The sequence below is a fragment of the Scleropages formosus genome, chromosome 7 (assembly GCF_900964775.1).
Source record: "Scleropages formosus chromosome 7, fSclFor1.1, whole genome shotgun sequence".
In the NCBI taxonomy this organism is placed as follows: Eukaryota; Metazoa; Chordata; class Actinopteri; order Osteoglossiformes; family Osteoglossidae; genus Scleropages; species Scleropages formosus.
Window position 1 is genome coordinate 19,888,255 of NC_041812.1, and position 23,803 is coordinate 19,912,057.

Below are 23,803 nucleotides of genomic sequence, written 5' to 3' on the forward strand. Positions count from 1 at the left end.
TTTCCATAAAGGGACCACATGCCTACTGGTGTTTATCTAATAAATGCTTCAGTTTACTTGTTTACTCTACCCACCCTGACCTGTCCATGTGGCCACCTCTGCCCCCCAAATCAGCCACAGATTAGTGGATAATGCAGTCGCTGGAGTGACAACAGTAACATTATTTTTTTGAGACTTGGTGCATTTTTTGTGACTTATTGAAAGCATAAGTCTGAAACAATGGGAATGGCTGGAACGTTACCCAGCCCTTGTGCACCAAGGAAATGTAACAAAAACATCTCATCGATGAAAGAACATTACTCATTTACAGCTAGCGCCACAGAGATTGTTATTTATTCAAGCAGACTAAATTTCCCTGATATTTTCGTTGTTGTTTGGTCTTATTTTCAGCTGTTTGCACCTCTTTCACTTAACATCGATTGTTACATCATCATGTGAATTTAGACATCAATAAGCCAGCAGTCAACCAAAGGACTGCATATATAGTGTATATGACGACTTGGGTAAAACTCATACCACTGTCTGGCTAGAAACCTTCACCTATTATTGTGTAATGTAGTTATTGATCACATAGAAATATAACACAGGAAGTTCCCAGTTATGCATAATCAGGCAGCTGAAGAGATTATCTCTGTATTGAGAGACAAGGATAACAGTATGTGAATCTAACCCTCAGCCCTCCACTCCCCACCAGTGAGACACACATCATCTCTATCTCCTTCATCCCCTCCTTATATCTGCTTTCTTCTTACCATTTCAAAGAATGTTTGTATTTAATTAACAGCACTCAGCCATTTCCATCAGCCTGCGGCACTTATTCTGCTCATGCATATACTGCTCTAACCAGCAGCAAAAACTGAGATAAGTCAGAAAAAGCTGATAGCAGCTTGGTTTTAATGCAATTCCTTTCATGTGAATAGGGGAGAGAAATGTGGCTCCAGACAGACAGAATTAATTGAAACATCTATAAAATATATCCAAATTAGCAATGAGCATCATCCATCCATCCATTTTCAAGCTGCTTATCCTGGTGAGGGTTGCAGTGCCAACAAGCAGAGCAGGACAGACCACATTTCTCTTTTCACATCATCAGTCTCCATCTGCTCTTCCAGGATCCATAAGTGTTCTCATGCCAGCCTGGAGATATAAACCGTTGATTAGTATTGTGATTTTTTTTCCTTGCCACAACTTCCACAGCAATTAAAGTTATCCCATTTGGTGCAGCTGCTCTTTCACTAACTGGTGTTGGACTTTCCTTCCAGCTGCATCACACTCAGCTGAGTCATACTAGCACATGTTGAAGATTACATTCTGACCTTGCTAGAAGGATCTCAACATCTGCAAGCAACAGTTATGAAACCTTAGTGTTCCCCACTTAGACAGCATCCAAACCTGGATAGCACCTTGCATTTTGTCCAATCCCCCTGGCAGTACTCTTGAGAAAAGAAGAGGTGGTTCACTATTTCAGAACAGCAAGGATATGAACCTCAACAAATACTGGTGGTGTCCTGAAGCACAGAAAAGATTGCCCATGCCACCCCCCCCCCTGCATGGACTAGGAGCAGCACCTGGTATGGGTTTGTTAGGAGAAAAGAAAAACCAGGTGTTGCCAACTGGACAAGAGACATACAGATAGATACGTCTGGGAGAAGATTGCTTTTGAGAATGAATATTTTGGAGTTTTTGGATCTTACAGTCAGAAAGAATTTGAGTTATGTGTTACAAGTTAGACTTGGGTTGATTGATTTTTAAAACTATGATATTTGGTTTGTCACCTACAGATTATCCATTTGCATTTCATTTAATTGTTTCCTGTTGTTCAACAATTATGAAGAAGAACAAAAATTTGTACAAGTCTGTATTCCACTAGGTGCGGTGGCGCAGTGGGTTGGACCGCAGTCCTGCTCTCTGGTGGGTCTGGGGTTCAAGTCCTGCTTGGGGTGCCTTGTGGCGGACTGGCGTCCCGTCCTGGGTGTGTCCCCTTCCCCCTCCGGCCTTACGCCCTGTGTTGCCGGGTAGGCTCCGGTTCCCCGTGACCCCATAAGGGACAAGTGGTTCTGAAAGTGTGTGTGTTCCACTAGTATTCTCCACCCCAGTCCTATGCCACACTTTCTTTCCAGCACCCTGGCATAGACTTTCAGAGGAAGGCTGAGTGTGTGATCCATCAATAGCTACAGCACATCCTGCAGTTTGTCCTTTTTTTAAGGATGGGAACCACCTTAGTTTAGGGGGTGTGTAAGAAATCCATGTAGTACTGAAAAAGCACCTTAGCTGAGAGATGCTCAGAATATTCAGTTTTTAGCATTTCTGGAAGGATCTATTCATCTCTGCAATTGTGTCACTGTGGAATTTTTTCACTGCCGTTAGGACTTCACCAAGAGAGCTGCCTCTTAAATGGGTGACCTGGTTACAGGGTTCACAAGTTAGAAAAACATCCCGACATCCCATTTGAGGTCAGTACAGCTTGGACATCATTCTGCTTTCCATTCGCATGTTGGTGGAGTGTTTGCCTTAACCTTTCTAAAAAAATCCTTCCCACAGCTGCATCAAACTCCTCCGTCAACCATGCCTTCTTTATCTTAACAACTTTTTTTGAAGTTGTCCACCTAACCACTTTTTGTCATAACACCATGAAAGGCGTTGACCATCTTACACCCGCAGCTCCATACTGCAGCTTCCATAATTGAAGTCTTGGTGTTCCTAGGGTACCCTTACTATTTGCTCGGGCCTGCCTGGTGTTCCATTTGCTCCAAGTCCAGTTCACCACCAGGTGGTGATTGGTTAGGAATTCATCACCTCTTTTTACCTGAGTGCCCAGAACGTACATGCTCATTTCAGCCAACACAACTAAAAATCTGATCATTGACATTTGCTCTAAGCCACCCTGGTACAAATCTGCTTTGTGCTTGTTTGCAAAAATAAAAAATAAGGTATAATGTGTCTCTTTTGTTTGTCTTGGCTACACGAATATTTCAGGCACTGCGTCTGACCATTTTCACAGAAAACAGGCTACATTCACCTTCAAGTTTTCTTCTATGAACCCTCAGAATCCGTTGAAGAAATTTTGCACAAACCAACTTAATTAAAGGCAGGAGAAAGGTTCGCTAGTGGCATCCTTTACTTCGGCTTAAGGCAGAGTCCCTCACTTGCAACAAAAATACAGAAGTCTCCCCAAACAACAAACAAAAGCTTCATGCATGTTCAATGTGTTACCAGTTCGTGGTAAACATTTCATTGGCTATAACATTGTTTACTTGCTTTCTATAGGTTCTTTGCTCACTGCTACAAAGCTTTTTGGAACGGAACGTTCCTTACTGAATAAACACAGACGTTCCCATGTCGACTAGGTCGCAGCTTCTTGTTTTCCGCTTTGCATCTAGTTACCATCAGCAACATTTAGTAACAACACCCTGCACCTTCTGTTATTTGCACATAGAGAATCAGACACACGAATGGCATATAAACATGACTGCAACAATGGTAAATTTTGAAACTTTTCCTCCACAAGAGTAATTCCATGAGAAAAACTACATTTATATCCAGATATGAAAAATGAATGTTTATTTCCTGGAAAATTGCTAAATTTGTAATTTTCTTCTTTATGGCCGTCCCATCTGTTAACATTTCCGGCTTATATTGCACTGTTTTCCTATTAATGGTGGCAGCTCTAATGCACAGTTCTTTGAATTCTTCACTTTTCCTTATTTTATGCATTTTAAATCTCCTTTCTCATGAGATAACTATAGATGTGCTGAGTTCAAAAATACTTACTTTTCAGACACTTAAAAAGTTAAATAACTTTATGGAAAAATACTAGCATTCTGGTATTTCTTCTTCTCTTGATAAAGAAATGCAAATGCATGGTCAAAAAACAAGATAAATAGATGCATAAATATAGCAAAGGAGAACTGTAAGTGAAAAATTTACTGTTAGTAAAGAAAAACCAGAACAGGATACTAATTTAACTTTCTGATGTGAATGAGTCTTACAAATTTTTTTCAACAAGAAATAACCCACAGATTGTAAGTACAGGAGGTAAAGCGCGGCAGGTTCTCAGTTCTGGCTCCGTTGTGGTGGAATGACCTCCCCCCTCTCACTCAGAACTGCTGAAACTATAGACAGGTCTGACAACTCACCTTTTCTGGACTCACTTTGCCCATGATCTCTAAAGCTCATGTATGGTGTAAAAGTTCATGCACCGTAACTTTATGATCATGCCCAGATGGGCCTTTACACAGTCACTGCTCCTGTGTTGTATGTAAATGTTTGTGTAACTTTTTTTTTTTTTAGAAAAAAAAGTGTGTTAAATGAATAGATGTAAATGAATAAATTTAAGTGCTTGATTTTATAAATATGTTGGCCCAGTCAAAGGTTGCTGAGACCCTTCAAAATGCAGAAGGGAGTGAATGCTTTTTCTGAATGCCAATATCAGTGTTAATGTCACCTGGTATAATAAACATTGTACGTCAACTTGTAAGGCAAGTGTCAGAAAGAAAAATAGATATTATAATATAAATGATACATTTAGTAAATTGAGGATGCCCCATCATGAGGTCCCCGAGTGTGACAACCATAGAGTCTAACCCTAAAACCTGCCACTAGGGGGTCCCTGTCCACCGTCTCTGGGACACGTAGGTGGGACAACCACTGGTACAATACATATATGTATACAGTATTGCATCTAAGAACAAGCTTTGCGGAGTTTTCGATTGTTACCCAAAAGTGTTACCTGCACCAATCTACAATCTTTTTTGCTGTGTGCTCTTTCACAAGAACTTTGACAACTGCTTTTCCCCTTCCACTGTAAATGAAGCTGCACTCGGAGGCAATTAGTGTAGTGCACTTGTAGTATTGAATAGGAGTGTCATGTAAAAAGCAAATAAATAATCCATTGATCCAGTCAGCCATTGTCAACAACCACTTGTCCTGAGTGGGGTCACCGCAAGCTGGAGCCTACCCAGAAACACAGGGTGCTAGGCTGAAGTGGGGTGTAGGGGGGACATCCAGGATGGGACGGCAGTGTATTGCCAGGCACCCCAAGAAGAGCTTGAACCCCAGACACGCCACACAGTGGGCACCAGTTGAACCCGCCGCAGCACCACGCCCCCCTTATCCAGTAATCATAAAACAATTTGGTAAACTGGGAAATGAAAATAATAAAACAATAGACAAAAGTGAGAATACATCATTAAAAGAAATTAGGAATCAAAATGTATATAAATAATCAAGATCACACAACACTATCTGTGCAGTCAGTTTACGGCTATGAAAGATGAGAAATGCTATTAATTGGGACCAGATGTTTGGATAGTGATCAGTGAAGTTACAAATGTTTGGTTATTGACCATAAAAAGTGTCCCTTACATCCACAGCTTGCAGAAGCAGCAAAATGTGAAGTAATAAAATGAGAAGCAAAGTGATAAATGTGAAGTAGAAGCCTTGGGCTTCTAAAGACAGTTGAAAAATTTTTGGCATTCAAAAAAATGAGTGAAACGTAAAGTACAACAAGAGTTCAAAGAACTACAGCTGGGACAGCTGGTAGTGTAGTGGTTAGCATTAAAATACATATACAGGAGGAAAAACTGAAATTACACCGTTCTCTCAGCCCTTTTCCACAAGGCATAGTGAAAAACACATATGATGACTTGTGAAAATACTATATTATATCCCTTGTTTCATACAAAGACTTACAGTTCAGTACAATGGCTATGCGGTCATTCTACAGTACTTTTTTTTGTTTGTGCAGTTTTGACAAAAATGCAAGAGCGTACAGCCACACACACACGTATTCACCACACCTATCACTGGTAATTGGTTAACTATACTTAGCGCACGACAAACATGGTAGAACCACTTACTACTTCCTGTCCCACTTACAGTCTCAATATAGAAATTATTTCACACAATAAAACTGAACGGGCTATTTCTCTACTAGTAGCTAGCTGGGTAAGTCTGACACCTACCTCAAGCATTAGCTGGCAAACAAAGTGCCTGACAAGATGACACAACAAATTCTTGGGTGGTGATACTGACAAGATGGTAATCAAAGAACTTTCTGGCTGTTTCCATGACAATGACATCAACAAGGTGGTCAAACAATCTTCTGGTAGCCTCCATGACAATAACATAGAGGTCAAAGAACATTCCACCTGCTTCCAAGACAACAACAACAAAAACAAAAGAACAGCCGAAAGAACTTTTTGGTGGTAACGTTACAGGGGTTTTAATCATCTGTGGATGATCTCCAGCATACATTAGAGCGGTTCACAACTGTGTGTCTCAGAATTGGGTTGAAGGTCATCTCCAACAGCTCTAGTGAGATGATTCTCTCCAGGGAAAAGGTAGGTTGATCTCTCTCGAAACTAGGGTAGCACCCCAGGTGGGTGAGTTTAAGGACCTTGGGATCGAGGAGGAGAATCGCAAGCCCAACCATCAACTTAGTGCAGTGGTTATAGTACTGCAAATGCTTCAACCTAAATGTGGTGATGACGTTTAAGCTGAGTACTATGACAAAGCATGTGGTTTACTATTTGTTCTACAACCCCGTCCTCAGCTTCTGGTCACAAGTTTTGGATAGTGACAGAACAAGAAATGAGGTTTCTCTACAGGGTGGCAGGCCTCATCAGACTGCTCCTTCACATCAGGAGGACAAAATAAAAGTGGTTCAGCCATGTGGTTAGAATGTCCCATGGTTGTCTTTTCTGGGCAGCCCTTTGCTCTGAAAAGTGAAGTATGGCCTGCCCTGCAGCCCTCATCAGGACAAATGATTCTGAATAAGGATGGATGTACTGAACATTTACAGTGGCATTCCTCAGATGTTGTATTAAATTATTAACTGTTTTCTCCCTTTCAGATGACCCCATCTGCATTCGCCCAGGAAATGTTCCTGACTACAGAGCAGCGCCTGGCAAATACACACTCTGTACACCCTCCTCGCATACTGGAGCTCTTAGATATTAGTGACACCACTTACCAGAAGGTAACACATGGATGGTTTATGGTATTCATACTTGTTCGAGTAAACACATTATAGCTCACTTTCGCACTCATACATGTACTTTTCACTGTTGAAATTTTTTGTGTAACAGCTGTAATATTAATTGTAGATGATATGAGAATATGATCTAGCATGGAAGGAAATAAAAGAGCTGGTAACTAAACGGCAGTGAGAATATCAGTGCAGATCTGTTAAAAAAAATTTAAACCGTGGTTTACTTGGTCTGCTTGAGTAGACAATGATCTCAGTGCCACCAGCTGTGAATGAGTAATGTTTTTCCACTAATTAGTTACCTTTCTTTTTCCACTTCTTCTGCTTTTAGATTTCCTCTGTGGACAATGACCAGGCAGTGTTTCAACCATTCCCTTCAGAGATTGTGTTCCAGAATTACACTCCTTCAGAAACGTACCAGGTGCCACTTGTGCTGCGAAATAATGATAAGGTGAGACAGGTGGAGCTTTTTGAAAAGGATGGAAAGTTGACAGTTCAGACTGTGCCCTTCCGTACAAAGAAAAGAGTACTGTACATTAGATAAGACGTCACTCTTTGGCCTGGCAACTGGCTAGATAAAGTTACGCTAATTTTATTACATTCAATAGTGATGCTATAGGGAAAACAATTTCTAAATATGTAAGAGGCACCAGATGATTCAGTGCTGTCCTCTGTGTGATTACTGGGAGTACATAAATAAATTGGAGGAAAGCACTAAGTTGTGAGGGTTTCTATCATTCATACATGATTCATACAGTCAAAAACATTAAAATCAAGTCATGAAAAGTCAGAATGATATTCTTTTATGTTCTTTACTTGTTAATCACTTTGGTGAAAATGAATAAAAGTAAAAATAAATGATCAGGTGTACACAGAAAGCTTTACTTCCATTGACTAGTTCAGAACCAAATGGGAAGTTTTAATCCGGAATATTGCTGTTACCGCCTTGTGATTTTGACTTATTTATGTTCTTCCCAATTATGTACTGCTTTCTTTTATTTTGTGTAATATGTTGTATGTGGTGTGATGTGCCAGTAATTACTGGCTTCTAAGTTCAGCATCGCTTGAATGACCCTTCATGCTGATATTTCACCCTGAAAAAAAATTATTAAAAGCGTGTGCGTGTGTGTGACTGTTTCCTAGATCCCACGACTGGTGAAGGTAGTGGAAGAAGAATCACTGTATTTTAAGGTGGTCAACCCTGTAGATGTGCGCAGCAAGGTTGCTCCAGGGATGGCTTTGACATTCACTGTGCTCTTCAAACCTCAGGAGAACAAGGTGCTCCATTTGTAAATTTTACTGTTAAAAAGACGACACCAACTCAGTACAACTCTGAGCGACAAATATTGTTTCCTTTCATTCTGTTAATCATTCCTGCTCATCGTGCATATTTTGCATACATTTAGGTGACTGTAGATGAGTATTACAGATCTGTTACTTTTATGCATTGTATATTTTTTTAACTTTCCTATTTCTGATGTTTTTCTTAATACCAATGTAATATCGCATTACGTAAAGCCATCCGTGATAACAAGTTTAATCAAGGAGCACTTATAAGTGGCCTGTTCCTCTGCCCTTCAGGATTACATCCACAGAATAATCTTTGTGACAGAGAGAGAGCGGTTTGAGGTGCCCATCCGGGCCATAGGGCCACGTGCCATACTGGACTTCCCAGACCACCTGCACTTTTCTGCCTGTCCTGTGAAGAGCCCCTCTGAGAGGATCTTGCTAGTGCGGAACATAGGAAATGCCGAGGCCAAGTTCCAGCTCTGCACAAAGAGGTAAGGACAGGTGAACTGAGCTACACCCATAAAGGTTTCAGTACTGATGCCTTATGTTATGGAGAAAGGAGGTTATGGAAAGTGGTACAACGTGTTGTTTTTCAACATTGCAGTCTCTCCTCTTTTGCAGCCCTTTCTCCGTGGACCCCTCACTGGGAACCCTGAAGGTTGGACAAAGTATGCAAGTGACTGTGGAATTTCTGCCCAAAACAACTGGAGACTTCACACAAGACCTGGTGCTGCAGCACCATACAGGTACATGCTATCCAAACCATAACCACGCATTATTCAAACTGCTAAAACTGGTACCATAAATTCTGAGGGAGAAGGAATCACTTTTAGACTCTAACTCATATACAATACAGAAACATTGTATTTATGATAATGTAACAGTATTCGTATAATAAAAGCTGCTTACATTACTTAAGTAACTGGAGTGGATACTCTCCTTCAGTCACTCTTGTTAATCGCTTGTCCTAGTCAAGTTAATATTGAACGTGCTATTTCAGTTATACGTAGGGTTACTGTAATCAGTGTGACTGATTGAATTTGTCAGTGTGACAGGAAGTAGGAAGCAGGAAGTACATGCAGTAGTTAGTTTCATGGAAGAAGCGTGCTTTGCAGAGTGAAACACAGTGAACAAAATACCTGCTGTCGATGTAAAATTATTTAAAAATACCATTTTACTCAACAGTAAGTCTGTTGTACAAAAACGGGTCTAGTTTTCCAGAAGCGGTGGTTTATTGGTTTGGTTTAAGCGGTGTTACGTATATTTTATCTGCGTTCCTAACAGAGAAGACAAGCGTGTCAGGATGCAGAAGAGGAAATTAAAGACGGCTTAAAACTGTAGCACCACTACTAAGTTGCCGAAAATGCTGGGAAAATACTGAGGTTATCAAAGAAGGTCATTTTAATACTCCACAGTGCAAAGGGGAGTGTTGTTTAAGATATGATGAGTCGGGTGATCTTCTTTTTTGGTGCAGTGCTATATGTTAGTGCAGTAAAGGCATTTCTGATTGCATTCACCTCAATGTGAGGCTGTTACAGTGACAAACGATAGGGAAATTAATTTTTCTCAAAGCTCCCTTTTTTCTCTCTTAATCCCTGCCTAGCAACCAGAGTCGACCTGGTGTCTGTAAGCGCCACGTGATGCACTTCAGAATGCAAATTTTGTCATGTTTTTTGTTTGATGCTGTTAAGGCTATTTATAAGACACAGTCTCAGTAAAACTAAGTGTTTACTGCACTTTTTTGTAGAAAATAAAAACATGGCTGTAGTTTTAAACACCAAGAACTTTGATATGTATATATTTGGTTATGTTTCAGAAAGGATAGTTCAATACTTTTTTGTTGATACATATTCTTGGGAGTACACTTTTCATTTCATTGTTATACTCTTCAGGCAATACACATTACTAAGTCTCTTCTATAGCACTATGAGACATTTTGGTCTTTTAAATGATGCTTAGTGTGGTACTGACATGGGATGCTATTCAAACAAAAATAAACTGCCCCTTGAAGACTTGAGGGGGCTGGATATGAGAAAAAAAGTTGTGGATTAAATGCAATTCATGGTATATAATAGGAATAACTGCTTGTGTGCGATGTGGCTTCAAGTAGGAGGAGAGATAGAAATGTGCACTCTTTATGTGCTATATGTATGTAATATTTATATGTAAAAGCTATAGGCCAAATATGTTTGTATGACATAATTTTGTAGCTCTCTTAGCAGCTTACAGCAATTTTGCTCTTTCTCCATGAAGATAGTTGGTGAAGCACCAAGTCTCACTATCAATAACCTCTTATCCTAAGGCAGGGTTCTGGTGGTCAAAAGTCTATCCCAGAAGCACAGAGCCGGCCATACGGCTAGGCAGGGTACACATTCTGGATGGGATGTCAATCCACTGCATTGTAGCCACACACCCATACGGGGATCAAGTCTACATCTAGCCATGCAGCCTAGGTGTTTGAGGCGCCTGTACTGACTGCTGCACCACAGTAGATAAGCAGTTGGTAAAAACAGATGGATAGATTTTTAATGTTTTTAATTAATTTTAAACAATGAGGCTAACATCTAAACAACAATATTCTGGTTTGAATGAAAATACCCAAATAAAATGCATCCTTTATGCTATCTTCATGCCGTCGTGACAGATTGCTGTTTCTTATATTTGCAACAACTGATGCTCCTGAAGCAGTAGTCTGGTGTTCCCACCTCTAGCTACCATGTTTCATTCCATCCTTCCTCTACCCCTTATTATATATTAATTGCGCCTTCAAAGAATTATTGTACAACATACGTATAAATAAATTTGATTTCATATTTTATGAAAACCATCTGATGATATGGTATGGGGATCCAGTAGTCTAAAAAGTAGTTAAGAAACCAACCAAACCGGTGAGGACAACATATCTCTGCTGAACAGTCGTCAGTACACGATCATCTGTACACTAAAATCTAGACAGTTTGGATCAAGACTACTTTGTGCAGTGACATGGTTAATTATCTCTGGCTGTAGAACACTTCTTTTACACTCATCATCTTTGCTATGGTCTGAATTTCATGTCTGGTCAGGGGAAGATATCTACATCAGCTTGTATGGAGCTGCTGTAGATGTGAATGTGCAGCTGGACAAGAACTCTATCATCATGGAAAAGACTTACATCTCCATGGCCAGCCAGCGTTCTGTCATCATAACCAACAGAAGTGATATCATTGTTCACTATCAGTGGAAGGGCTCTTCTTGTGAAGAGGAAGAAGAGCAACTAAAGCTGAGGTAGTAAGGTCACAAATTGATTTACCAAACAATGAAATAGCAGTCGATTTCAATAGCCTGTTGACAATCAATGATATAGTGAAAGCCTGAATGAATTTTCAGTATCTTTTTCCTGTGAACCTCTTTGCCATTACTGTCCTGTTCAATAGCACACTATCTATCTGAGAACCATTGTTAGGTCAAGCTTGTGCTGACCTCCACTCGGAAATCATTACTAGAAGCTTGTCTTCTTTCACCGTTTGTTAGCACATTTAATCAGCCTCAGGTGACCAAGGTACCTGCATGCTGCCAGCCACTGTTGCCCCAGTGCTCCAGTGCAGTTGGCAGTTACAGATCTTTCTGGCAACATTGTTCATGCCTGCCCAACCCCTCTGTCTAATCTAATTAAAGTTAATGTGTTGGCTTGAAGAGAGAAATCTGTCAGCATACTGTCAGACAAAACCACAGAGTAGTCTAGGATGTTAAGTAACTTTTCTCTTCCTTGCTCCTTGGCCAGATCCTGCTTGGAGTTGCAGCAGCAGGAGGAGGTGATGATGGACCAGTTCCTGGCAGAGTGTAATGCAGACCCCACACTCTGTGGTCACCTCTCAGTACTCTCCCGTGCTTTCTATGGCCAGCAGAGACAACTGCAGGAGGAGCATCTGGCCTTTTTTGATGACTGCATCATTATCAGTCCCTCGGTATGTGGAGGGGAGATCCTTCAGGGACAGGGCCCTTGAACATTCCATCACCAGACCATCATACGAGATACTTCCAGTGTTAGCCATTTCTTTCCACTGGACAGTTCAAATTACAGAGGCTTACTGGAAACAGCCCTACAACTGATTAGATTTAAGGTCCCAGACTGGGTTCGGTGATTGTACCTTCGAGTGACGTGCTAAATGCTCTACTGAAATATCTAGTTGTAAAAATGTAAACAAAAAACCAAATGTATATGAAAAGATAAAAAACATAAGTGAAAAAATACTGCAATAATAATAATGGTTTCCCTATGTGTAGCTATAGCGTTTACATATTCTAGTGCGACCATAAATCTTGCCACTGAGGATATTTTCTCCCTATGCTTTAGAAATCTAGAAGTGTTCTTCTCATTTACCATCATACAGAGTTTTTGTGTTGTTGTTGTTGGACCAGCTGATATTTTCAGTGCAGGGTTCCTGCTCAGTCTGTCTGATTTATGCTGTATCTCAGTTGTCAAGCACGTGACACTGACAGATCTGTGTTTACTCAGTGGAGTAAAAGCGAGACTCGGCACACTGTGCGTCTTCTTTTGATAAAATACAACACAGTTCAAATCACTGCCTGTTTGTGCTCTCACCTGCAGTTAGTCACACCTTTCCAGTTGTGCACAACCTCATTTCATTTCCATAAACCTTGTTTTTCATTTTTAAAGCCCAATATGTTTGTGTGTGCTGATATGAAGAAATGGGATATTTGGTCATGTGTGATATTACCTAGTAGGATTTACTGCTTTCTTTGCGATGGTACTCCTGTGTGTGTGTGTGTGTGTGTGTGTGTGTGTGTGTGTGTGTGTGTGTATGAGAGGGAGTGTGTGCAAAGAGCACTTAAGATCAATCGGGCCTGAAATTGTGGGTATTGCTTGATATGCCTTTGTGTAGTTGCTTGGCATACGTTGCTGTGACACTGTTTATAGACTGAGCTCATATCACCTCGAGTTTTTCCCATATTGTTCCATGAATTTAAAGGCAAAAATTATTTTGCCTATTTTAAAACGTCTGAATGGGGACGCAGTGGTGCAGTGGGCTTGGCCAGGTCCCGCTCTCTGGCGGGTCTGGGGTTCAGCTCCTTCTTGGGGTGCCTTGTGATGGCCTGGCGTCCTGTCCGGGGTGTGTCCTCTCCCCCTCCAGCCTTGCGCCCTGTGTTGCCGGGTTAGGCTCCGGTTCGCTGTGACCCCACTTGAGATAAGCGGTTCCAGTCAATGTCTGTGTGTGTGTGTGTGTGTGTGTGTGTGTGTGTAAAACACCTAAAACCAGTACTGAATTGTTATACTTAAGGTGATCACAGAATATAAGCGCTACATTTGTAAGAACGTTAGATTTAATTTGAATGATTCTATGGCCATGTTTCTTTTCCAGGAAGGGGACATCTGGCCCAACACGACAGCAATGGTGAATATTGTGTTTAAGCCACAAGAGGCCAAGCTCTATCAGCAGACGGTGTACTGTGATGTCATGGGTAGGAGACTTTGGCAGTTTAGAGGACAGAATTGTCTCAACTATAGAGATTATATATATCCCCTGTGTGTCTCCTCTGAAGCTGTACTCTATCCTTTTTGCTCACATCAACCTAGTGGAGCTCCACTTCACATAATGGTCCTTGTCACCTAGAACTACTCTTCTGATCTTCTTTTTTCCCCTTCCTTTACCTTGCTCTGTGTGCAGTCTCTCATTGCAACCAAGGCCATTTAAGAGTTTTGTATGCTAAAAATGAGCAGAAGAAAGTTTTGATATGATTCAAGTGCAAAAGTATATCTGCTCCAGAATATAAATATCAACTGATGAGTGGAGAGCAATAGCATTTATATTCAGTCACTATTTGCATTTCCAATGCTGAATTTCACATTTTCGTGAGGTCACATACCCTCCAATGGCTGTTGAGGTTGAATGATGGCGGGATGTTTGTCAGTCCCATGAAAACCAGTCATTGTACAGATGACTCAGAGGCACAGAGATGGTCTGTGACACTACCATCTCCATAGATTGCATCCTGTTCAAGAGGGATGGGGTGTGTTTATTAAGTTACTTTGTAGGGTTGCTACCAACCTTGCATCTTACCGTAGGAACTTCTATAAAATATTCATAGAGGGCCTAGTTGCTTCCTAATTGAAATATAAGCTGGTTTCTGTGTCTGTATGACAATGAATGTACAAATCCAGTCTTGGCCATCTTCACTTTCCCCTCCGGTCCTGTCATCACACATTAATAAGTTATGCTGTGTCGTTATTGGAGCCCTTTTCAAGATCATTTTGTGGATTAATGGTGGTCTGACATTGGTGGTATGACCCAGCCAAGAAGGTGGTAATTCTGGTTGGGTTATCAGTCACTAGCTGAAAAGATCCTTGCCTTTTGTTGTCCATGACACATGTCAGTTCCTTGTTTTGTTCTCCTGAAATCTCTTGGGCTTTCCACTCAGGGTTCTTCCCATATTTCCCATCTTTGTGCAGTTCTCATGCATCAGTCATACACATTCACATGTTCGCGATTGCACTCCAAACTCCATGTTGAACGTTATTGGTATATGATCTGAAGTTAGTATTCTCTCTGAGCTTGTTGTTTTAATTAATGAAAAAAAAGTGAAGGAATGAGATCAACAATTTGATGTTTGCATAAAGAAACACAAGGACAGATAAGGTCAGTCATAAAAAAATCATCTTTTGCTATGGAACAGCTTCTTTCTCTTGCTAAGCCTCCACAGGTTGTCTTCTACTCTGCCAGACCACTTCTCTTTCACTGCTGTTTCACCTCATCCTCAGAATTGGAAATAAACCAGATCATGTATACAAAGTTGAACATAATCCCAAAATGACTTGTGTATGCAAATTTGAGAATGTATGTCTTTTAAATGATCTTTCAATTCCTTCCTTTCCGCAGTGCATAGTGCAAACTTCTGAACTCTGGCTTTGCCTGATTTCTCAGGTCGGGAGTCTCGCCTCCCTCTGCGAATTAAAGGGGAGGGCATCGGCCCCCAGTTGCAGTTCAATTTCGACCTTCTGGACATGGGCAATATCTTCATCAATTCCAAGCACAGCTATGAGGTTTGTGTTTATTGCTGTAAAACCTCCCCATGTGATACTCACCTAGACTTCTTCTTCCATGTCTTCTATAAAAACAGCAGCTGAACAGACCTTGCTCAGTTAAGCAGATCTACAGTATGTGCTCATAATAAATTTTTGCATCCACATCAGACTTTTAATTAACAGCAAGCCAACAGCAAACATTGAGCAGATTTTTCAGTAGGGGAACACTACAGTACGGGAACACTACAGTACTAATAGTTTAAATCATGACAGTAACTTCAGAAGCAGAACTTACGTGATCAGTATGAAAGCGTCTAATTTGAGCTCAAGGTCTGTTCCACTAATTTTGTAAATACATGAACTATGGCAGTGATCCATTGTTAAACGCTTCACTAGTGTAACACATTTTTCCACAAAGAGGCAGTTCTCTTTTCAATTTCCTTTCTAAATTTAAATTTTATTTTCTGTAAGTGAAAGTGTAATTAAATATTTATTTTAAATTATACAGTCAGAAGGATCAGCTGCATTTGTGACTTTTCCATTATTATTCAAATTGTTATTAAAAATTATTAAACATAAACGCATACACGTTTACTGAGCACGTTATCAGGGGAAAAGTAAGTCTGAACGACTTGAGTTTTGAGAGCCCTCTTAAATGTAGCGAGGTACGCGAAAAAAAACATTCAAGAAATAAAAGGAAAAGATGTTTTTTAAAACTATATTAAAACAACTTGAAAAACAATGCAAAATTAAGAATAGGTTATATGTTATTGAAAAGTCTGCACCGGACTGGCTTATGACTGATGTCATTGGTCAGACTGTTTTTAATGTCTGCGCCTCATTGGTTCATGTCTTCCACATCATCGTAGAAAAGTGCGTAATAGCTGGAGCAGGTGGTCCGTATACCAAACATGGGTACAACTCTTCCGGGGCCCTTATACATAAAGTCTGGAAACCGAGAGTCCATATAGTGGGTTATATCTTTATATGGTTGTTGTGAAGACAGCAATGTTTACTTTTTTAATTTGACTAATCAAAAATGGAAATGTTTAGTTATGTATTTCACTCTCAGCTATCCCCATAACCCCTGCGTTGGCTGTCTCCATGCACAGGTGCTCCTGTCCAACAAGGGGTATATTGAAGCCCCTTTTTGCCTGGTGCCCCCCAGTTCAACCATAGGCCTCTGCTTCTCCTTCGCTCCCAGTGAGGGGGTGCTGCCCCCAGGGGCCTGCCATGCCATGGTGGTCTCATTCTCTTCCCCCAGTTTGGGCACCTTCACTGAGGAGATCCTTTTCTCTGTGACGGGGAACCCCCAGCCCCTCGTACTCACCTTCAGGTTAACCATGACTTTTTCTTTCACCAACACCAGGCCCATGTATTTTTAATTTACTCTTTTATTTTGACCATAATTTCCCTCAATTTACCGTTTGTGTGTGAAACTCGCCTGATTTCTTGCAGGGGGTGTGTGATAGGACCCACCTTTCAGTTCAATGTGCCAGAGCTCAGTTTTGGGGACGTGTCTTTTGGTGAGAGGCTTGACCAATTATTTTGTGCTTTATAGTAATACTACATGCAGATTTCCTGGTGTTTTACCTTACAGTTATTTTGTTGAGTTTCACACTGGAAAAATGTGTGAAAGTTGCTAGGGACTCCTTTATTTTGCTATGAAAGCTCAGCTTTGTGGGATAATTGATCACAGTAGAACCTTCCCAGCATTTCCTGCACTCTTATTCCCTAGGTTTCCCCCATACACTGACCTGTTCGCTTAACAACACCTCCCTGGTTCCCATGACTTTTGACCTTCGTATCTTGGGCGATAGCAGTGGCCCACCGAGCCTTGCTGCTGAAGACCAGGTCTTGGATCTGAACCGAACAGACTGGGGACCCAAGAGCAGCAGGAGGATCCGGCCAAGAGAGTTTACCTTGAGTCCCAGCTCCGGGAGTCTACGTGCTCAAGGAGTTATTGATATTCAGGTGACGCTGCATTCTGGGGTTGTTTTGGGTTGCACGTATTGTTTTGTCTGTGTTTGCTATGTGACAGGTGTTTTGTCATTTTTAGTAGTAGAATGAATGGAACCCGAGAGAGAAAAAGTGGCACCTGTATTGTTTTTATTTCATTTTCTTGCTGTGGGAGATATGAAGTGTTCAGTAATACGTGTGAAAAGCTAATTGCCTCTTCAGTGTCAGTAAGTGGTTACACCAACTTTAGCTGCAATGATTGCAACTAAATGATTCCTATAGCTGTTGCCCAGGGTTTCACATTGCTACAGAAGAATTTTGTCTCACTGATAAATGCAAAACTGCTTTAAATCAATAGCATATGCAGTTCTCTGAGACACCATTTCAATCAGATTCAGCTCAAGACTGACTAAACCATCCCATAACTTTTTTCAGCCGTTCTGACATTCAGTTGTCTGTACGTTTTGGATCACTGTTGTGCTGCATGACCCAGCTGCCCTCCAGCACTCTTGAGTTTCATCCACCATTATGTTTGAATTCTTGTAGAAGATTTTTCCTTTGAAATGCCATGTTTAGCTTTTGCCATATGTAGAATAGCTTATGCATCATTTTATATAAAAAAAGACATATGTAGAATCAAAAAGAATCAGCAAATCTAGCTTCATATCCAACTTTTTCTAATGAACATCGCGTTTTTTGTAATTCAGTTCAGTTTTAATTTCAGTTCCTGTTTGTTTGGGTTACAGGCTATATCGGTTACAATGGAACAATAACCTTCTTAGAACATTATTCATGTGTAAATTAATGGTATGATCAGCTAGATGACAGGAGGTTGATGTACACAGTGATTTTAAGGTAGCAGCATCAGAATGATCATCATAAAGTAAAAACTGCTTTTAATGTAAGTGAAACAAAAGAATTGTCATCCTATGAGAAATTGCCATACAGTTATTAGGTTCTCCAAAGTGGCATAAATCTTATAGAAAATACAATGTGTGCATTACATTAGCAGAAAGACAGAACTAAACAACTTGTAGGAGCTTGGTCTTGCTAAGAAGTACTGCAATGCTACCACTGAGAGGAAAGCCATTTGTATCGGCTCCTGCTGCCTCTTGCTCCTCATATTTACTCTATTTATGAGCCATCTAACTGCCAATTTTGAGCCTTTAATGAAGTACTAATTCAGCTATACAAAATATGGCCATTCCACACTGCTTGAGCTGTTGACATATATGTTTGGATTCATGGATGACATCACTTTGTCAGTTTGTGAGCCATTGTTATACAGTCTTTTTGTCTTGCTTGTAATGATAATGAGGCCAACAGTGATGGCCACATTCTAAAGTTCAGAAAAATAACAGAAAAAATGTTCTACCTTTGGAGGGGATGCGGTGGCGCAGTGGGTTGGACCGCAGTCCTGCTCTTTGGTGGGTCTGGGGTTCGAGTCCCGCTTGGGGTACCTTGCGACGGACTGGCGTCCCGTCCTGGGTGTGTCCCCTTCCCCCTCCGGCCTTACGCCCTGTGTTGCCGGGTAGGCTCCGGTTTCCCGTGACCCCGTGAGGGACAAGCGGTTCTGAAAATGTGTGTGTGTGTGTGTTCTACATTTGGCCATATCTGGGTTGGCTGTGACAAAAGACACTGTGTTGAAGTAACTGAAGTCAAGAAGTATGGCCAGATCCTGTAGTCTTGTGTTGCCTATTTCTAGTACCATAAGGTATTTGCAACTTGTGCCTAAATGGTGTTTAATTCAGCATTCATCATGTTTTCATTGGTGTTTCCTTTTCCCAGGTTACTCTGTGCTCCAACAACATCCAAGTGTATAATTTTGCCTTGGTGGTAGATGTACAGGGGGTGGGGCAGGAGGTGTTGGCTCTGCCCATCCATGCCAGGTAGAGGTTTTTGAACTCACTCTCATACACTGCATTGTCACAACACATTGTCCAATGTGTCTCCATGTGCTTTCTTCATCTGTCTATTTGTGTTCTGTCTTTCTGCCTCTATCCAGATGTGTGGTACCTAAGGTGCGTTTGGACACTCCTCTGCTGGAGCTCCAGCGGTGCTTTCTTAGTTACCCCTACGAAAAGTCTGTGAGGCTGATTAATGACAGCGACCTGCCTGCATGCTATGGCCTGCTCTCACAGGTTAGAACAAGAATCAGGTTCTTCTCGGGGGTTGTGAAACAGCACTCTTTAGGTTGGTTCTGGGTATTTCTTAACAACTTGTTTCTTGCTCTTCTCTATAGGAGTGTGAAGAGCATCCTTCTGTTGTGTACTTCAGCTCCCGCCCACGGGGAATCCTCCAGCCACACGAAGAGGTGCAGATCCCATTGGTACTGCAAGCTAAGACTCTGGGTAGGCTGCAGGCGACCGCTCGTGTGGCCGTGTTCGGCAGCGAAGAGCCGCCTCTGGTTAGTATGGAGCAGTGTGCTGAAAGTATAATTACTCTATGTTTGCATGTGTGCTTGTGACTGGTGTGTGAAAAAGTGTTTATTTGTGTGCACTGAACGTTCCTCTATCTGTGTGTGAGAGACTGCATGTTGGGGTGTGTGGCATGGTCACTTTTGAAGGCTGTATCAACAATAACCAAAATAAACCCTAAAAAGTCTCTTCAACTACCTGGGTTGCAAAGGCAGTTTGTCAGGGTTGATTATTTTACACTGATTTACTCTTACATTGGGTGCGCGGTGGCGCAGTGGGTTGGACCGGGTACTGCTCTCCGGTGGGTCTGGGGTTTGAATCCTGCTTGGGGTGCCTTGCGATGGACTGGTGTCCTGTCCTGGGTGTGTCCCCTCCCCCTCCAGCCTTATGTCCGTGTTGCCGGGTTAGGCTCCAGTTCTCTGTGACCCTGTATGGGACAAGCGGTTTGGAAAGTGTGTGTGTGTGTGTGTGTGTGTGTGTGTGTGTGTGTGTACGTGTGTACTCTTACATCTATCAGTACAAGTACATCTATTACTATGACTGTAACACCAGTCCATTGTTGTCTGCCACCCCCCCTCACCTCAACCCAACAGGATGTGATCCTGTCATGTACTGGAGAGGGTCCTGTTGTTCATGTGCCTGTCACAACGGTGGACTTTGGCAACATACCTGTGCTGACGGACGTGTGTCAGACAGTGCAGCTCCTTAACCAGTCCCCAATCCCTGCTGTGTTCCTGGCACAAATGGTGCGTACAGCCATGTCTTGCAGTACATGTAGATTCACCAGTCCAGTGGGGGAAAGCAAAGGAGGCTGGAAGGAAGAAGGTCCCTTTCCAGCCACATTGCTTTCTTTCTTTCCCATCTTGCTCTTTTTAACCCTGACAGTATCCATTCACCATGTTAGTCCATTCACCTTAATTATACATTTAATGAAGTAACTGATTTACTCTGTGCTTAGGTATTGCTATAGGTAATTAAATGTTGCAAGCTGAAGGAGATTTGTGCTATTCTGGCAATGCATGTGGTTGGTGGCCCTTGGCCAGTTCACTAACTCCAGTAACCAGTCTAGCTTTTATCATCATAACTGACACACATTGAAAAAAACTGCATAACACAGCGAAAATAAAATTGTTTATAAACTCCTTTGTATATGTTTTACTGACATTCTAATGGCTGTATAAACAAAGGTCACTTTCCCTCTGCAAGAAAAATATTACCTGCAAAAAGACAAATGAAGAAAATGCTCTTAAAATGATTAAACTAAAAATTTTTGTAACTGAAAATTTGTATGAAGAGGAACCTTTGTACAGTTACACAAGAATAATATTGCTTGTTAATAATAAATCAGTTTCACAGTTGTCTGAATGCTCAGAATATAAAACTTTTGAGCGCTAGATAATTTATTTTTAACTATAGTTTGTCAGGTGAGCTAAAGTTATCTTTTGATATTAACAAAAGGAACTGAATCTATGAACCATGGAAGGTACAACTGGACAAGCTGTAAGAAACATTACACAATGCAACAGAAGTTCTCAGTTACATTGATTTTTCCACCGATTATGATTGAAGTTTACTGATTACAAAAATTCCGCTAGTTCTTTTAGAGTGTCAGTTTTAGTTTGCTACTTCACAGCCATTGGGAGATTTTATAGAAGGCACCAAAAAATTCTAGTAAGTACCAAAAAAATTCTAGAAAGTGTCCGATCCTGAAAGGTACTGGAATATTTGGTGCTTGGAATCTGATGCCAACAATTTGCTAAATTTAAGAATGTGGAATAGTTTTGTAAAAACTGACATACACTACAAACTAATGCCAAAAGTATGCTTAATCTAATGAAATTTAATGGAAAATGTAAAAAAAGACAAAATTTCTGTACCTTGTGTTATGAGCTTGAACACCTGTTGTCAGAGATGCATGCTGCTTTGAAGAAAAGCATCTGCTAAACGAATAAATATAAATGTAAATGTTAAGGTGCTGTAGTGAGTGAGGATTAAACTACTGTGGTTTTTCAGGTGCGCAGCCGGTCCCAGTTCCACGTGGAGCCCTGTGAGGGTGAAGTGCCCCCAAACGGGGAGCTGCAACTTAGGCTGGTGGCTCACCTGGATGATACCACCCACTTCCAAGATAAGCTGCACCTGGCCATCCGCCACAGCCGCACTCACAGCATCCCTGTCTCGGCCAGGGGAAAGGGCACAACCATTGTCAGCGACCGACCCTTTGCACCATACCTTGACCTAGGAACGCACTTTAGGTAGAGCCCCTTTGTGTTTTCGGTGGATGCAGGGGGCTGTATATCTCTTACTGACAATGGAGCAGCAGTGTTCTGTTTGAGTCCAGGCATGGGTGAGGGCACCGCATTCAGCAGCGAGTTGATTTATAGACCTGTGTGGGTCCACGCACAGATATATCCCTCATTTGTTGACATATGCCGATATGGCCCCCCGTTCCCGATATTGGTAAACAATAAAGGTGTCATACATACACTCCTTCTGCTGTCACCTTCGTTGTGGAGGTGTATAAATCTGATAAAATATTACATGCTGCTGCAGCAGGGAAAGCTAATAAAGGAGACCATTACTTGTAAGATAATGTAAACTGTAAGGCCTGTCTGTGTGACATCAGACTTTTCCCCACACGGAATTTTCAGTGCAGTCTCTCTAAATCAGGGTTTCTTAATCTTTTGTATTATTGTAGCCCACTGTAAAAGAAGGGAAGCCAAGACGGTCATGTGCGGTGCTCGTTACAGGGTTCTATTAATGGGTAGATGGGTCAGGGGACAGAGGGACAAGGGGGAAAAGGGGGCACAGGGAACTGGTGTCAGGGGGGTGGTGCTCCGGGTGTGGGATCGGGGGCTGTGTGCTCTCGCTCATGCTTCCTGGGCCTCCGGCTTCGTCTCCGGGGTCCAGGTTCCACGCTCTCCCTCTCACTGGTCCGCCCGAGGGAAGAAATAGAGGACCTGATTAGAATCCGGTGCTGTGGCTCTGCCCCGCCCCCCCCCCGGCTGGCCCTTAGCCCGCCCTGGCGTGCTACACCCACTTACTCAATTCTGGTTTTTAGATTTTCGCATGGGAGGTGAATTGGCGGTGTCTATGAAAAACATAACTTTGAGATGCAACTCCCGTAGCTTACGGACTAGGTGTACGACTCTGACTAGGGTGCAGAGAAAGTCCCAGTTAGCGTGTTGTATTGCTATACCGTTATTGTGAGCTTAGCCCTCCCATGATGCAGCACACTTGGCAACCGTAGCCTGTATGTCTTTTCCCCTCTTAAACACCACAGTGACAGTACAAAAGCATATGAATAAGAAAAATTACGTTATCAGAATCCAGTATAAAAAATAGAAGACTCACACAGAGTCCTTTGTCCTGGTGCACCAAGTCCCAGAAACTTGTGCTGCCTCAGCTTTGGTCGCAGCGGGAACAACCCGGAGTGAATACGTCTTCCTCACATTCGCAGCTTACCCTCTCAACGAGGTAACCGGAATTAACCAACCAAACCCAGTTAGTTTTCTTTCCTGGGGTTACTCTTTAATATAACACCGCAGTCTACTAACTCAATAAACCATGATAACTTAACCAGTTATCAAACTTTTCACCACAGTACTTCGTGCCGCTTCGTCGTTCTCCCTCCGTCTCCCGCCTCTGCCCCCCCGAAAATTCAGCCCATCTCCCATTTGCATTGAGTGGCTCATCTTGAATTAATATTTAACTAGACAAATAACAGAAAAAGAACTTAGCAATACCAAAACTATAAAGAAAAAACACATCAACAGCTTACGAAAAAAATAACCCTTTCAATATTAATAGAAACTATTATACATCAGTAACAATTAAACCAACCAACACACAGCACTACAACATCACAACAAATGTAGCAGGGGCTACATTATGTAGGTTTGGGCATGTTTGCTTGTGTGGTCATATATGTCATGCAAACACACACACATTTTAAGAACCGCTTGTTCCTCACGGGGTCATGGGGAACCGGAGCCTACCCGGCAACACAGGGCGTAAGGCCGGAGGGGGAGGAGACACACCCAGGACGGGACGCCAGTCCGTCGCAAGGCACCCCAAGCGGGACTAGAACCCCAGACCCACCGGAGAGCAGGACTGCTGTCCAACCCA

General features: G+C 41.8%; 1 protein-coding gene across 1 annotated transcript; it reads left to right on the forward strand.

Moving 5' to 3' along the window:
* The first annotated feature begins 6,183 nt into the window (after positions 1-6,183).
* Positions 6,184-22,005, forward strand: LOC108923397 (hydrocephalus-inducing protein homolog). The gene is made up of 18 exons (XM_029253679.1): positions 6,184-6,341; positions 6,854-6,979; positions 7,320-7,439; positions 8,132-8,266; positions 8,570-8,769; positions 8,900-9,024; positions 11,344-11,545; positions 12,042-12,225; positions 13,642-13,741; positions 15,202-15,320; positions 16,415-16,638; positions 16,761-16,828; positions 17,041-17,276; positions 19,050-19,150; positions 19,267-19,402; positions 19,504-19,668; positions 20,272-20,424; positions 21,692-22,005. The coding sequence occupies exons 1-18, from the start codon at positions 6,321-6,323 to the stop codon at positions 21,932-21,934; spliced, it is 2,658 nt and encodes an 885-aa protein (XP_029109512.1). The 5' UTR covers positions 6,184-6,320; the 3' UTR covers positions 21,935-22,005.
* Positions 22,006-23,803: the final 1,798 nt, after the last annotated feature.